Below are 15013 nucleotides of genomic sequence, written 5' to 3'. Positions count from 1 at the left end.
GTACAACCATGGCTTCATGTAATGCTAAACTAGTTCAAAAACCACTTTGTGTACAAAAATTAAAATGCCTTTTTAAAAGATAAAACTTCTATCTCATCATTATATTTAACTACTCATACCGCAGACTGACAAAATCCCTGAGAGTAATGACTTCTGGTTAAAGTTAATAATTCCAGTAAGGGAGGAGGTGGGGAAGGTGCCTTTACTTAGATTTAGGTTTTGGTCACGATTGTTTTTGGGTAGTCTTGATTACCTTAGACAAGGGGTGTCAAACTCGCATCGTCACATGACATATCGTGACTTTTCTCCCTTTGCTAAACCAGGTGTGGGCGTGGTCAGCATGTGATACATCCAGCCCATGGACCGCAAGTTTGACAGTCCTGCCTTAGACATAGGAAAACATGCTAGAGCAGGGGATGTACCTAAGAGCCTCAGTGGCGCACTGGTTAGAGTGCAGTATTGTAAGCTACTTCTGCTGCAGCCAGCTGCCTGCAATTTCTCACTAGGCTCAAGGTTGACTTAGCCTTCCATCCTTCCAAGGTGGGTAAAAAGAGGACCCAAACTGTTGGGGGCAATATGCTGACTCTGTAAACTGCTTAGGGAGGGCGGTAAAACATTATAAAGTGGTATATAAGTCTAAGTGCTTTTGCTAGTACTACACGCCTATATTTTATAGGAAAATTCACATTATTGGGGGATCGCTATAAACTGGGCATAAGACATATTTTGCCATACTGTATAAAAGTTTGCACTTCACTACCTCTTTATAAAGAGTGAGAGGTCTTCTGAAGGATCCCTGCCAGTAACTTCCAATTCACATTGGGCAACTGGTGGTCCTGTGTCTAGTGAGCTGCTAGGAGGGAACAAGCTTTTGCCAAAGGGTAGAATGCCTTGCATACAAGAAGCTTTAAACCAAAGCAAACGGCTAAAAGAAAATCTGCCATCTTACTGTATGTGGACAGTGTTCCACTAAGCCTCTGGTTTGCCATAAAAGGGTGATGTCTACAATCAGTGATGATGTCATGCTTTCAGAACATAGCCTGAGTAATGGACTTCTATGGGTGGGGCTTAGTTCTAAGGGGGTTGGGTTTACCTAGTTGCTAGGCATCCATTATGATCTTGTGCATCAGACACAGTCTCAAGTAGGCCAAGCAGTTAGTCGGCCTGAAGAATTGGTGCCATTTGAGCCTTTCCACCATGACATACTCCCTGGAGTTTGGACTTGTCAATGCTGCAAACAGATACCTGACTGCCGAACCTTTCCGTTTCCAGGTGGCAGCCACAGGCAAGCAACTGAAGCCTCGCCAGGTGTGGGTGCTGCAATTTGTGACCCCACATGGAGCTGGAGCAGCTGGCCCAGGAGAAGGGGCTGCCCAGAAAGTTCACCTTATCAGTGCCCTGAAACGCTACTTAGCAGCTGACCCAAACGGCAAAGTCACCTGTGACCAGGATAAACCAGGGCCTCAGACGTTCTTCCTGCTGCATCAGTATCCAGATGGCAAGGTGCAGTCAACTGGAGCCAAACACACCTATTGATTATATAGCCCAAGCCACAGAATTACAGCCTGGTTATGTCCAGTGCTATTTAGAGTGGATTTGGTGGGATTGGGTTGGGGTAAAAGGGTGAGAAGGAAAGAATGGGGAGAAAGAAAAAGAAAATGGAGAGTTGTTTGCTCCACGGAGGGGCGGGGAATCATGTCCTGTTCTCCCATATGTGGTGAGCTTCTTATGGTTGCAATGCATTGTTCTCTACAAGTGGCAGAAGTTACAAGTGTGCAGTGCTTGGGAACTAGTTGATTCTCGGTCTGTACCTACATAAATCAAGTTGGTAGCTTTCAATGTCCTACTGTAGGGCATACCATATACTTCCCTCCAACCCTCACCAAAATCCTTAATAAAACAGCTAGCGGACCAAATACATATTTTGTTCTTACTATCTAAAATATGATGTTCAGCTATAGTATATTGGTAGAAAAAGAATCTGGATCTTTCCAGCAGAAGGGTCTGCTGACCAGGATGTGCCATGGGATGTGTAGTTGCTGAAGGGCAAGTTTCAGATAAATACACATTCTCTAGGACCCATGGTATGCAATGCAATACTGCAACTAACATTTAGTAATATCTGGAGAGCCGTTCTAGCTTTTCATTCTTAGTGTTTCATTCACCACCTCCACCCCCTTGTCTGATGAGGTTGACATGGTGACATTTCTTTCCTGGCAGGTGTCTCTGCAAAATGAGCAGTCCAAGCGTTTCCTGGGTGGAGCAGAGGACAATGTTACTTGCTTTGCCCAGGCTTCCAGTGAAACAGAAAAATGGACCCTGCACCTGGCAGTGCACCCCAACGTTGCGATCTACAACCCCAACAGGAAGCGTTATGTGCGTTGTGATGAGAAAGCTGAGGTACTGCGCTGTGATCGTGATGTGCCCTGGGGGGCAGAATCAGTCATCAGTATCTACTATGATTTCAAAGGTGGGGGAAAGTGATTTTAGATGTATTTATTATGCATAAGGAATTTTGGAAGTCCAGAGTCTTCTTTATATCTCTTCTTTAAGGTGGTTCAACATCTAGTGGGATACATAGATAGGACTGGTTCATAGATAACTTTGCTTCATTTCCAACATAGGCAGCTGTCCTAAAACTAATGCTTGAAACTGTCTCAAGAAGCAGGATGCAACTTTGAATTCTGAGATAAAACACACTGAATTCTTTTTAATAGCGCTTGGTCTAAAATGAAGTACATCTTACAATATCAAACATAAAGGCTACATGCATAAAACTACATTAAGGTAGTATCCTAAATACATTTACTGCAAAGGTATCTCACTGAGTTGAAGAGTTGCCTGAATAAACAAGAATTAGATTAGATATAATTTGGAAAAAATGAGCTGAATTGGGGCCAATTCATGACCACCTTTCCAACAGTTTCCAAGAACCTGATAAAAATAAACACCAAGGGGGCAGGACATGAAGTTGAGCATTAAATAAATACATATTTTCAACATTTTTGTGTTAGACCACATTGTGTCTAGCAAATTATAGAAAAATAATGGTTTTCTCATCTCTTAAAGATTTCTTCCATATTAACATTCTTCTGTGATGTGATTGTTGATGATATACAATCCAACATTTCTCTCCTATCTACAATATTGCCAATATAATATTGAAAACTTTTCAGAATCAGGTTTACTTTAAAAAGTTGTACTGTTGTTGTAACACAGGAATACTCATGTAGATCTTAGAAGCAATCATCAACTTATTGAAAATGTAGGGTCATTTCTTCACTCTTACTCTTTTCCCTTATGATTCCTTATATTTTCCTCCTGGTGCTTCAAGATTTTGTCCCCTCTTTTTAAAATCAAGCAACCCTTTAATTTCTCTACAAAGAGGATAATGGGCAATTTTGAAAATCAGAATTAAGGAGCAGAATACCACCTTGATGCTAATAGAAAAAAATCACGGTCTGATGACCCTGAATAAAAAATTTTTCAGAGACAGACAGATTGCATCATAGTATATTATAGAAGGAACTGCAGAGAGAAAGGAGGATCCAAGAAACTACAGGCCAGTCAGTCTGGAATTGATTATTGGGAACGTTCTAGAGCAGATTATTTTAGAAATCTGTCAATGTGTATTTCTTTTGTAGAATTTGTAAATTTGTAAATCAATTTGTAAACATTTTGAAAATAATGCAGTGATTATTGCATATCAGGAGGGATTTGTGGTCAGATTAATTTTACCAGTTTTTATATGGTATCTTCATTAGTGGATTGTGGGAATACCATGATTATAATATATGTTGACTTCAGCAAAGCAACTGATAAAACCTACCCTATATTCTGATTAACAAAGTGTTTTAAGTATGTGTGTGGTTGACTCAAAAATTACATTTATATACATTTGCAATAGGGGCAAATATTTGTAGTTTGGGTATAGGTTGAGGGTGAAGGTTCATTGTCCGAGCTTGTGGGTTGGTTTCCGAATGTTTCATTACCAGGCTAGATAACATCTTCTTCAGTGGAGTTTAGGGGAGTTTCTCCTAAACTCCGCTGAAGATATTACCTAGCCTGGTAATGAAACATTCGGAAACCAACCCACAAGCTTGGACAATGAACCTTCACCCTCATTTATATACATCTACAAAATGTTTATCATGCAGTCTTCACTGTTAATGAACAGTTGAACAAATTTATTTGTTTGTTTATGTATTTATTTATTGGATTTAGAGGTTGTCCAACTCTCAAAACCTCTGGGTGGTTTACATGTCAAAAGTAGGAAACAACAGAATGAAATAAAAAAGACAGGTTCATTGGGAACAGGAAACTTAACATATCAAAAGAAAACTTACAGAGGACCCAGAGTTACCCTAACTGCAATCCTGGGAGCAAAGCCAAGTTCCACAAGCAAGGCCAGTGGAACAGCTGCAAGCGTAGGAGCCTTATGAATCTCCAGGGGATGCAATTCCTGAGGCCAGGAGCCACAATAACAAAGACACACTTTCTAGGTTACAATAGATGGTGTTGCTTAAAAGAACAAACTTGGAATGTGCCCACAAACTTGGAATGTGCCCACTCTGGACAGAAACTACTGGAGATAGATGGTCTCTCAAATAACAGTGTGCTTACCAGATTTGCAACCAAAAGAAACCTAAGTGAGATAACCAATTGCCTAAAAGATAAAATTAAAAAATAATACTGATAGGCTAGGGAGGGGCTAAATCTGCGTGAAATTGAATAGGAACAAATGACAATTTCTTCTTTTAAGAAAAAGATCAAAGGAATAGATGTAGAGTAGGTAATATCTGTTTTGATAATCTTCCATACGAGAAAGGATCTGTCATGATTATCAGAAAGGCAAAATAATTTAGGATGCATCAGTAGAAATACAAATCATGTAAAGTAATAGTTCCACTGGATTCTGCACATCAAACTTCATTTGAGATACTATATCTGGTTGTAGGCCCATATTTTAAGAATTATTTAGATGAACAGGCTTATATATATCAGCATGAGCAGCAATCTGTTGGACTGGATCCCTGGCCCATCCGCCAGACTATCTGCATAGGGAAGCCCACCAATCTCCCATCAGTTGGGCTTCTGAGGCAACTACAGTGCCTTCAAAGCTGATTGATCCCCATGACTTCCATGAACTGGTCCAATCCCTGAGGCAGCATCACGTCTCATAGCAACAAATGCCAAAGTTTACTTACTTGTTGCAAAAAAAATGTTTTATTGATCCTGCTTCTTACCAAGGTTCAATTTCATTGGATGACTTTTGGCCTGGTATTTTCAGAAAGGCAAAATAGCCTCTTCTTGCCCACTTTATCCACGCCATGTATCATTCTGTGCAGCTCTATTATGTTCCCTCTCATTCACCTCCTTTGAAGACTAGAAACTAGAAGTGAGATTAAGCCCTGTTAGAAAAGAAAGCTGGGTATGTTTGTCTTGGAGAAAAGAAAATTAAGAGGGGAAATTATATTGTATTTCAATCATACCTAGGGAGCATCATAATGACGAAGGGTAAGAGATAGAATGATGATCATGCTTGAGTAACATTGTCATATCTGCTAATATCTTACCCAAAAGCTATTAAGATAGTCAGACAAATTCCTAAAATAATCCTCTGTTTTAATGTGTGAAAAAGTTAAGCTTAAGTCATTTGCATCTCCTCAATAGGTCTGGATTCCAAGGCACACAATGCTGACAGAAGGCAATTGTCCCCATATATACCAGGTGAATTCAAATTCTGCTTACCCAGGAAGTCACTATGGATAGTGCAGTTTGATTTCCTTAATTTGTTAGGTAACTTGGATAATTCCAATGAGTCAGCAGTATAAGCACTGCACTGAAGCCACTGAATATGTTCACCAGGGAGGCTTCCATGCCCAAATTCAATCATCTTTGTAATACACTGCAAAAATATCTAGTCCTCTTTTCACTTTAAATTCTTCTTTCTGTCAAAGGCAGTCCATATAGTCCTACTTTATAGTACACCACCTAGCCATGAACAGTGATGTGAAAATTAATTTCCAGTTCCTAGCTCAGACTATGTGCCTTTATGAATCTGATTTTACTGGAGTTGGGGGCCATAGTATTTAGTTACAGTAAGAATCTATACATAGAAAGCCTCAATACAGTACTGTAAAGAAAACAAGATTGACAAGAAAACATATAATTTTAACATCTAAACTGGGGGCAAAGTTAAAAACAAAACAAAACAAAAACATTTCTTCAAAAATATACTTTTACTAAGCATATATATTAAAAAACAACAACAAGCCATATTGTCCTCAAAACAAAAACAAAACCAAGGAGACAGTATCTTTCTTAGACTGACTGAAGAATGTACATTATAGTTGCAAGCCATAATATTTCCAAGCATTCTTTATCAGACAAGATATTTAAAAAGCAGAAAAATGGGAGGGATGTGCAAAGATGTTATTTAATGTCATGACTATACAAGTTTCCAATCTTAGATTGACTGGCCCCAAGTCTCCAAGCATGCAGATTATTTAAGAGGCTATTTTGGGTATAGCAAAGCTCTCCCAAGTGTTGGGAAGAGAAAAACAAAGGCATGCAAAATATTTCAAGGTTGAAATGTTCCAACCCCGAAATGTCTCATTATAGATAGATGTTCTGCATTAGATTCAGGACCAACCATTTCTAAGTTGGAAACCAAGGTGGAAAAAATTCAGAGCTAGATGAGAATATTGTTGGGATGAGACACTGTATGTTGGAATCAGATTTCTTAAAACATCTCTAGAAACAGATCTCTACAAATGGGTGAATATGAGTTCGAACCGCTAAAATGAAAACTCTTTCCAACCTTCATGAGATGCAGAGATTCTTTGGTAGAAGGAAAACAGAAAGTAGGTTTTGTATGTAAAAAAGATCTAGACAATTTCAGCTATTGAACTAGGAAACAAACCAATCTAAGAGAGAACTATTTAGTACTGCACAGAACACAATCCCAGTATAAGTAGTTTTAAATCCTCTTCTAAGAAAGTGAATAGAAGTTCACTTAGAACAGTTCATTTTGGACTTTAAACCTGATTTTCAAAAAAATGTATGCAGTAGTAGATTATAGTTATGGGAAACTGGGCTAATTCAAAGGTGGTGAGAACAAAGATGTTGGAAATGGGCTGCATGTTGAAAACCTCTGCTGTAATTCTAGAATGAAATGAATAGTTGCAGTGCTGCTTTGCAGACATTCATTTTGAGATTATTTTCCAGGATTGAATACCAAGCCCTGTCAACCCCTTTTTGTTCCTTTCTCCTGCTCTATCTCCAGTGAAGAAGTATGGCTTGAGAAATGGGGCAGGTAAACTCTTAGCTTCCAATGGTTCACTGATATCTGACGTTACTGCACAAACCATGTACTCTTTGGAAGTCCATGGTGGCTTGGTTGCCTTCCGGGATGATGAGGGAAAGTATTTGACTGGGCGAGAGGGTAGCATGAAAACCCTAAAGATGGACAGACCTGGACGGGATGAACTTTTCAGCGTTGAAACAAGCCCTGCCCAAGTTTCACTGCGCTCCTCTTCTACCAACAAGTTCGTCTGCTGCAAGCCTGGTGAGTTGAGCAAAAGCAACATTGTCTGTCTAAATATGAGTGGCAATCATGGCAATTGAACCTCTAACCATAGCCTCTAAGAATAACTTCTTATTTTGCCTTATTTTTCCATTACTCTCTCGCCCTGGGAACAAGTACAGCCCCAAAATCTGCAAAAATACAGAGATCTTACAAAAGCGATTTGGGGAGAGACCCAAAACAAGAGGGCAAAGATTGGTTGAGTGTGGATTGTTACTAATTATTATGTCACCGGGCAGCTTTAAGAGCAAGGGAAAAGATGAAAAACAAAAGGGAAATTTCATGGTTTAACTATTTCCCTGCACATTGCAAAGGCCTGGATTAGATCAGTGTTTTTCAAACTTTGTGCCATGAAGATGTCTGAACTTCAGCTCCCAGAATTCCCCAATCATCAGGCTTCTGGGTGTTGAAGTTCACACATTTTAAAAGTTGCCAAGTTTGGAAAACACTGGATTAGATGATGTTTGTGGTTCCTTATAAGCCTACAATTCAAAGATTCTGTAAAAACTGAATGATAGCTAAGTGTCATAATAGCAATATTGGGTTGGATTCAGACATTCATTGATCCACTGAAATAAAAGGGATTTAAAGCAGATTTGATTTAACCCTAAAGATACTGTAAATTAGTTTGAGAAAGCAGCAGGCAGAAATCTCCCCCTTCTCCCCCTTTCTTTGCTGCCGATGGAGATTTGTACTATGATTGCACCATTCAGATTCCATGCTGAGAAATGTATATAAAGGACAATGGCTTGATCAATCCAGTGATACATCTAAAAATTTGCTTAACTTAAGCAATATAGGTTCCAACAGAAAGTCATGAAGATCAGGTCATTAGGGTTTTCCTAAGAAGGAAAGGATTTTGGAAGTATTACAAATTCTTTACCTGTTCTCTTGTTCCTATCCTTTTGCAATACAGTTGAGCACTGCTTTAGCTTGACTTTAGACAACAAGGGACAATAGTCTTAATTTATTGGGCTGAAACCATAATGAGTCTTCAATTTGCTTTACTGTTCTGCAGGTGCTGACCTCTATGCCACTGCAATGGCTGTAGGCAACACAGAGATCTTCCAACTGATGTATGATGATGCTACAAAGAAGGTCTGCTTCCGTGGCCATAGTGGCATATACATGTCCTTGGTGAGTCTATCTGCATAATGCAAGAATGGGGATAGTCTGGGAAAGACCAGCTATTTCAATCTGTTACTAAGCGTGCCACGACATTTACCCTTTTTGGAATAAAAGATAGGCATTGTCAGAAGTTCGCCTTTCCTTCCTTGCTTTACAGATCATTCTCAACTTACAACCATTCATTCAACAACAGTTTAGAGTTACAACAGTGCTGAAAAAATGGACGACTGGTCCCTGAAGTTATGGCCAATGCAGCCCTCTTGTGGTCACATGATCAAAACTTGGGCATTTGGCAGCCTGTGCTGCATTTTGTCCACAGGAGCACTTCAGCTCCCCCACCTGACCATCTCCCTGCAATCTATGCCATTTGGCCTATTGTGCTCCACAGCCCCTGCAGCTCTAGCTGACCTTCATCGTCTTCTTGCTTCCATTGCTAATCAAGCATGCCCTGTCTGGCAGGTAGCTCCTGGCTGCATCAGGCCTTCCAGAGACTGCATGTCCAAATTGTGAATGCCCTCCCCACAAGGCTTGGAAGCCTTCCAAAGCCTCAGAAGAAGGCTGCATGTAGCTTGTACAAGGCCATGTGCTTTTGGGAAATGGTACCAGAGTCCTTGGGCAGAAGGCCCAGTATGGCCAACAGCTGCATCAGAAAGGGCCATGAGTGGCCTTGTCTCCTCAGCAGTGGGATGAAGTCAACAGGTGGTGGAGTGCAAGGCACCAGGAGGTCTCGGAGTGCCGGGCAGTGTGGGTGACTGGATTAGGGAAAAGCTGGATTAGGGAAAAGCTGGGACTAGTTGGGGTAGCCATGGCTTCCAGGGACGGCTGTAGCTTCATGTTGCACTGTTGCTCAGGAGCTCCTTGCTGTTAAAACACTTCCCAGGGCATGGTGGCTTTGCGCTGTGCTGCTGAGCTAGTTGGGGCAGCCATGGCTTCCAGGGACGGCTGTAGCTTCATGTTGCACTGTTGCTCAGGAGCTCCTTGCTGTTAAAACACTTCCCAGGGCATGGTGGCTTTGCGCTGTGCTGCTGAGCTAGTTGGGGCAGCCATGGCTTCCAGGGACGGCTGTAGCTTCATGTTGCACTGTTGCTCAGGAGCTTCTTGCTGTTCTGGCCAAGGCTTATTGAGACACTAACAAACACACGTTAGTCCCCAAACCCTTTTTTCCTTATTTCAACGGCTGTGAATTTTAGTCATTCACAGCCCGTAATGAGTCTCAAACAGTTTGTAATAGTCCCATGGAAGTCTGCCAAAGTCCTTCAGGATAAGTCTGATAAGCACGCACCTTTATTTTCCTTGAAATTCTGCCAATGACTAAATTTCCAATTAGTTATACAAGGCCAATTGGAGCACAAATTCAACACAGAGCTTCAGGTTTCAAGCTGACCAGCACGAACAAAGTTGCTTCCTGCAAAGGTTCCTGTCCCTTTGCTCTTCCTCTATATCTCATTGGAGGGCCAATCATCTCCAAGCCTTACTCCCGAGTCTCCCCTTTTGTCTTAACTGTTCTTGCCTTCTGGCAGCTCTGCGCATGCATGCACTGGTAACAGGCTCCCCCTGTTCCTCTGCCTCGCTGTTGTCAGATTCTGGAGGCTCTGAAGTCAGCACATAACTCCCAGATGGCCCTAGGTCCTCCCCAGACTCCCAGACTGGTCTATGTCCAACTCTGTTGCCGTCTCCGCAGGCTGCTGGAGGACTACAACACTTGCAGCCACAGGCCCATGGGATACAAAGAAGCCCTTGAGCTGCAATGTATTCTTTCTCTGCCCTCCTGTGCTTATGCTATACTGCAGGAGCCCCTCAACTCATGAATGGCCTGCACTGGGCCTCCCTGGTCCTCTCCCACCTCCTTGCAGCCCCCACGAGCTCCTTATTGGGACTCCTTCTGCTTCCAGCTTAATGATCTCCACATCTGGAGGTACAATGGCAAGTGGAACCGAACTCCAGGATTGCTTTCACTAAGTGATACAATCACCTGATGTTGTGCTTTACCCACCCACCCCATCACTTGGCTACAGACATTCCGGTCCCAATTGTAATCATAAGCCAAGGACTACCTGTACTCACACAATTGGTTCTTCAGATTATACTATTCAAATTCTCCACATGAATGCTCAATTATAATTTCAATTAAGTAACACAATTGTCTATCCCAGAACCCAGAATTCCTTTTAAATGTCAATAAGGGAGACTGAGCTATTTTTGTCTGAGTTTCATGAAAACAATCATAAAATTGCTACTGTATGAAAACCAGATGTTGAAAACATCCTAGATCTCTGCCACCTCAAGAAATTCTGAGATAAGAACAGTATCTTGCATATATGTGGCACACCATAACAGGCACAACTGTCCTTTAATGGTTCTCTAATCTCAATAATCTAGGCAGTTCCCAAAAGGATCTACTAATTATGCTGCCACACCAAAACACTTTTCTGATTTGGAAATTGTTTTTTCCCCTCTATTATTTCGGGGGAATATAAATAAATTATTTTAATGTATGAACGAAGAATCAGATTAATTTTTATTACCCCATTTTAAAAGAGTTGTAAACAAATTCCGTTAAGATTGCACTTTAGATCGACTTCTTTACAGTATATTCTGACAGCAATGTGGCTGCTAATAGCTAACATTGTGGGTACAACTAATTCCTTATTCCAAAACCTGTCACTCTGACAGATCAAGGTTTTCCTAGGACCGGGACTTTGAGGTTTCTCTCAAAAATGTCTTTCCATCCAGAGCTGAAATTAAACTAGGAAGTAATGCCCAATGTCAGTGACCGCCAACCTTTTGGACATCAGGGTCCAGTTCTATGGAGAGGTTTTTCCATGGACCGGAGGGGATGTGGATTCACATGTTGCCTTCATTCCACAAAAGGGGCTTTGTTTGTTTGCATGGACCAGTTTCCGGGGGTTGGGGACTGCACCCTATGTTACCATTCTTTGATTGACAGTTCTAATACATACTGTAGATATACTCACAGTATATCTGCATAGTAGTACAAAGGCCAGATCATGCAATACACTAACATAGACCACAATTTCTGGGTTCATGCAACATGTTAAACAAAAAAACTGTCAAACCACATAATAGATTAGCACAAAGTATAAAGCCAACACTCTGAGCCGAGCTATACAAGATCATATCCTGATAGCAATGAAATCATGAAAGTCATGACTAAGGTCAGACTCAAATAGATTAAAGTTCTAGATTTGGACAACACAGTAGGTAAATCAAATGCACTGCAGGTTACTGTGATGGAAATACAGCCATTATCGTCAATCACCTTACAGTAACTGAATTTGGAGCTGGGTCCTGACATATATATATATAAAGAGAGAGAGAGAGAGAGAGAGAGAGAGAGAGACTGACATGTAAAATCAGCATTTTTAATGCAAAGCCAAACAGCTAGGATTGAAAGTGAAATTTCAACCTCAGGGTTGGGAATGTTTTTTCTAGATTGGGTAAGGCAGAATTTCCTCTACCAATAAAGCCGCTCTTTCTCCTGCAGGGACCCAATGACTGCATCATTAGCAGCACCAAACAGGACAAAAATGTTTGGTTTGAACTCCAGTATCAGGATCAGAAGGTGCTGCTTCACATGGGAGACAAGTATGTGTCTATGCGGCCCAACGGACAGCTCCTTGCAGTCCCCAAAGCTGCAGGTATAAGTTGGTCAGTAGCTTTCATTGTAATTAGATGGGTTCAGCGTGGGCAATATTAAAATATGGGCAATTGTGGAAAAGAAACCACAGATGGCCAAATGAAAACTAATGTTAGGGCTGAGCTTATAAAATGAGAGCTCTTCTTAAACTGATGATTGCTATTGTTAATAAGAAGCAGCAACATGCCTTTCCCTCTCTTTAAACCCATTCAGTCAACCAAGTTCATGGATCACAATCCTAGGTTGATCTTAGATTTAAAAGTAACACGGGCAACCGAGCCCTGGGCTTTTTTTTATGGCGTAGCCCCTGTAAAACAGTAGGACCTGGGTCATCTTGTTCTTGGAGTAGGTTACAAGATGTCAGCTAGCCTTGGGATGTGACATTCCCCTCCCCCAAATTGTGTTTGGATACTTTTAGCAGAAATATCTTTCAAGTTATTGTTTGATAATAGAGCAAGTGCAGTAGATGCATAAAAATAATTATGATGAAACGTCTGAGGCAGTGGTGGGATTCAATTTTTTTTACTACCGGTTCTGTGGGCGTGGTGTGGCTTGGTGGGTATGGCTTGGTGGGCGTGGCAGGGAAGATTACTGCAAAATCCCCATTCCCTCCCCACCCCACTAACCTGCTTTTCAGCTCCGTTCTCCTGTGCAGGACAACAAAAGAAGACCCAGCCGATCAGCTGGAATTCGGGAGGCAGAGAATAGATGGGGGCAGGGACAGTCAGAGGTGGTATTTACCGGTTCTACGACCTACTCAAAATTTCCGCTACTGGTTCTCTAGAACTGGTCAGAACCTGCTGAATACCCACCTCTGGTCTGAGGACAAGTGCCTTTGAAATGTGAACACCCAATGATTTCTAGGCCAGTGTCAATGTTATGGTTTGTATTAGGAAGACCAGAGGAATGAACTATCAAACCAAATAGTCCCAACAGACAACTTTCCTAGGATACTTATTTTGGTACTTTGGGTATTTTTAACTGGTGGGTAAAAAGCATTTTAGCAAATACCAGCAGGTGGTTGCAGACCAAGATGAACAATATCAAGAGGATTATATTGCACTTACAGGTAAAAGTGAAGATTTCCTGCTAGTTCTGGTGAACCGGCCTCTACTGATCCTGCACAGTGATGCTGGTTATGTTGGTCTGAGTTCTGACATGAAGCGGTTGGAAGGGAACTGTGTTGACTACGTGCTCAGCAGCCTGTCACTCAGTGAGGAAGGCTACTATAATTTCCAAATCGGTTAGTATATTATAGCTGATTAAGCTAGTTTACAACAGAGACCCCCAGATGATCTGCATTAGGAGGAAATCTGACACACAGTACTACTATTTCACACACATACACTCCTCTAGCCTGGCCAGGTGATAGAAGGAAGCTCCATAGAGATAAATGGAATCAAGGCCATAACATATCCCCACTTCCTTTACCCTAATTTGAAGGAAGATAGGAAATGATCTTGCCACTATGCTTCTCCCACCCCCCACCCCCAAAAGTAAGGTATTTTCTGGGGCATTTATGTTTGCTTAAATATTTAGCTAAGTGTTGTTCATATTTTCCAATTATATAGTCCTCAAATTATACCAGTGAAGACCCTTAAAGTTCAGCCACAATTTTAGCATTAGGCATTAAATGTTCTTCCTTAAGACTGCTGGGAGTGCAGAAAGATGAAAGTTAGTATCTATGGAAATTCTCAATCATTCAGGTTATGGTTGTCCCAAAGGTGCTTTTTCAAAAGACGACTGGATCTCCTTGCTTTTTTTTTTTTTCTTGAAAATGTTTTACTTCTCATCCAAGAAGCTTCAGTTCTCAGAATTTTAGTTCTCAGAACTAGTGCTTCCCAAACTCTTTCCCAGCAATCTTGCATAAGATTACTGAAATCTTAAGATTGAAAGTCATGTTCCTTAGCAAGAAGTATTCTGATAAACAGCAAAGTCTTGATAAGGATGGGTGTAGTTCCCACTCTAGCCAGAAATGAGGCCCCAAAAGGTTGCCCTCTTATCTTTAGATTAAATCTGGCGATTACAAGAAACACGACTGCAACCTATGATTCCTTTAATCATCGGAATATCCTTAAAAATCAAGAAAATAGAACAGCTTGATTGGTCTTGCCCCTGTCTTTCCCTAATTTTATACCTTCCTTCCACTAACTCTGCTAGGTGGCAGATATTGGGCCTTGGATAAAGATGGGCAAATCCTGGTAACCAGTGACCGTCCTAGCAATTTCAGCCTACAGTTTGTATCCTCCAGCTGTCTCATAGTCAAGGCTTCCAACAACAAATATCTTGTGGCTGATCAAGGAGGCCGAGTATGGACTGGGTCTACTGATGCATCAAATGCAACTCTGTTCCATTATTGAGAGGTTCTGACCTCCATTAAACTTCTGCTGTGTGTCTCATTTAAGGGCTCCTACTAAGGATACATCATCCTGGAGAAAATCTATGTAGTCGTTAGGGGTCAAAAATGACTTCATGGCCCATGATCAATCAGTCAGTCAAAACAAATTTGAACCTGAAGATGCACCTCAACAATAACAATTAATATTATTACCAAAGATATTCAAAGTACCTTGGACAGCTATTTGTCTGAAATGGTATAGGTAGTCCCTGATTCACACCTTTGACTTAGTGACTGTTCA

At 41.1% G+C, this 15013-nt stretch overlaps 1 protein-coding gene across 1 annotated transcript; it reads left to right on the top strand.

Moving 5' to 3' along the window:
* The first annotated feature begins 1197 nt into the window (after positions 1-1197).
* Positions 1198-14773, top strand: LOC113421932 (fascin-like). The gene is made up of 7 exons (XM_087950610.1): positions 1198-1503; positions 2221-2470; positions 7289-7570; positions 8607-8725; positions 12222-12375; positions 13444-13617; positions 14535-14773. The coding sequence occupies exons 1-7, from the start codon at positions 1198-1200 to the stop codon at positions 14732-14734; spliced, it is 1485 nt and encodes a 494-aa protein (XP_087806736.1). The 3' UTR covers positions 14735-14773.
* The last annotated feature ends 240 nt before the right edge of the window (positions 14774-15013 follow it).

Source organism: Notechis scutatus, chromosome 1 (assembly GCF_049901735.1).
Source record: "Notechis scutatus isolate UNSWTSFEM ecotype Mainland chromosome 1, rNotScu1.2, whole genome shotgun sequence".
NCBI lineage: Eukaryota > Metazoa > Chordata > Lepidosauria > Squamata > Elapidae > Notechis > Notechis scutatus.
This window is presented reverse-complemented; position numbering and strand designations above follow the sequence as displayed.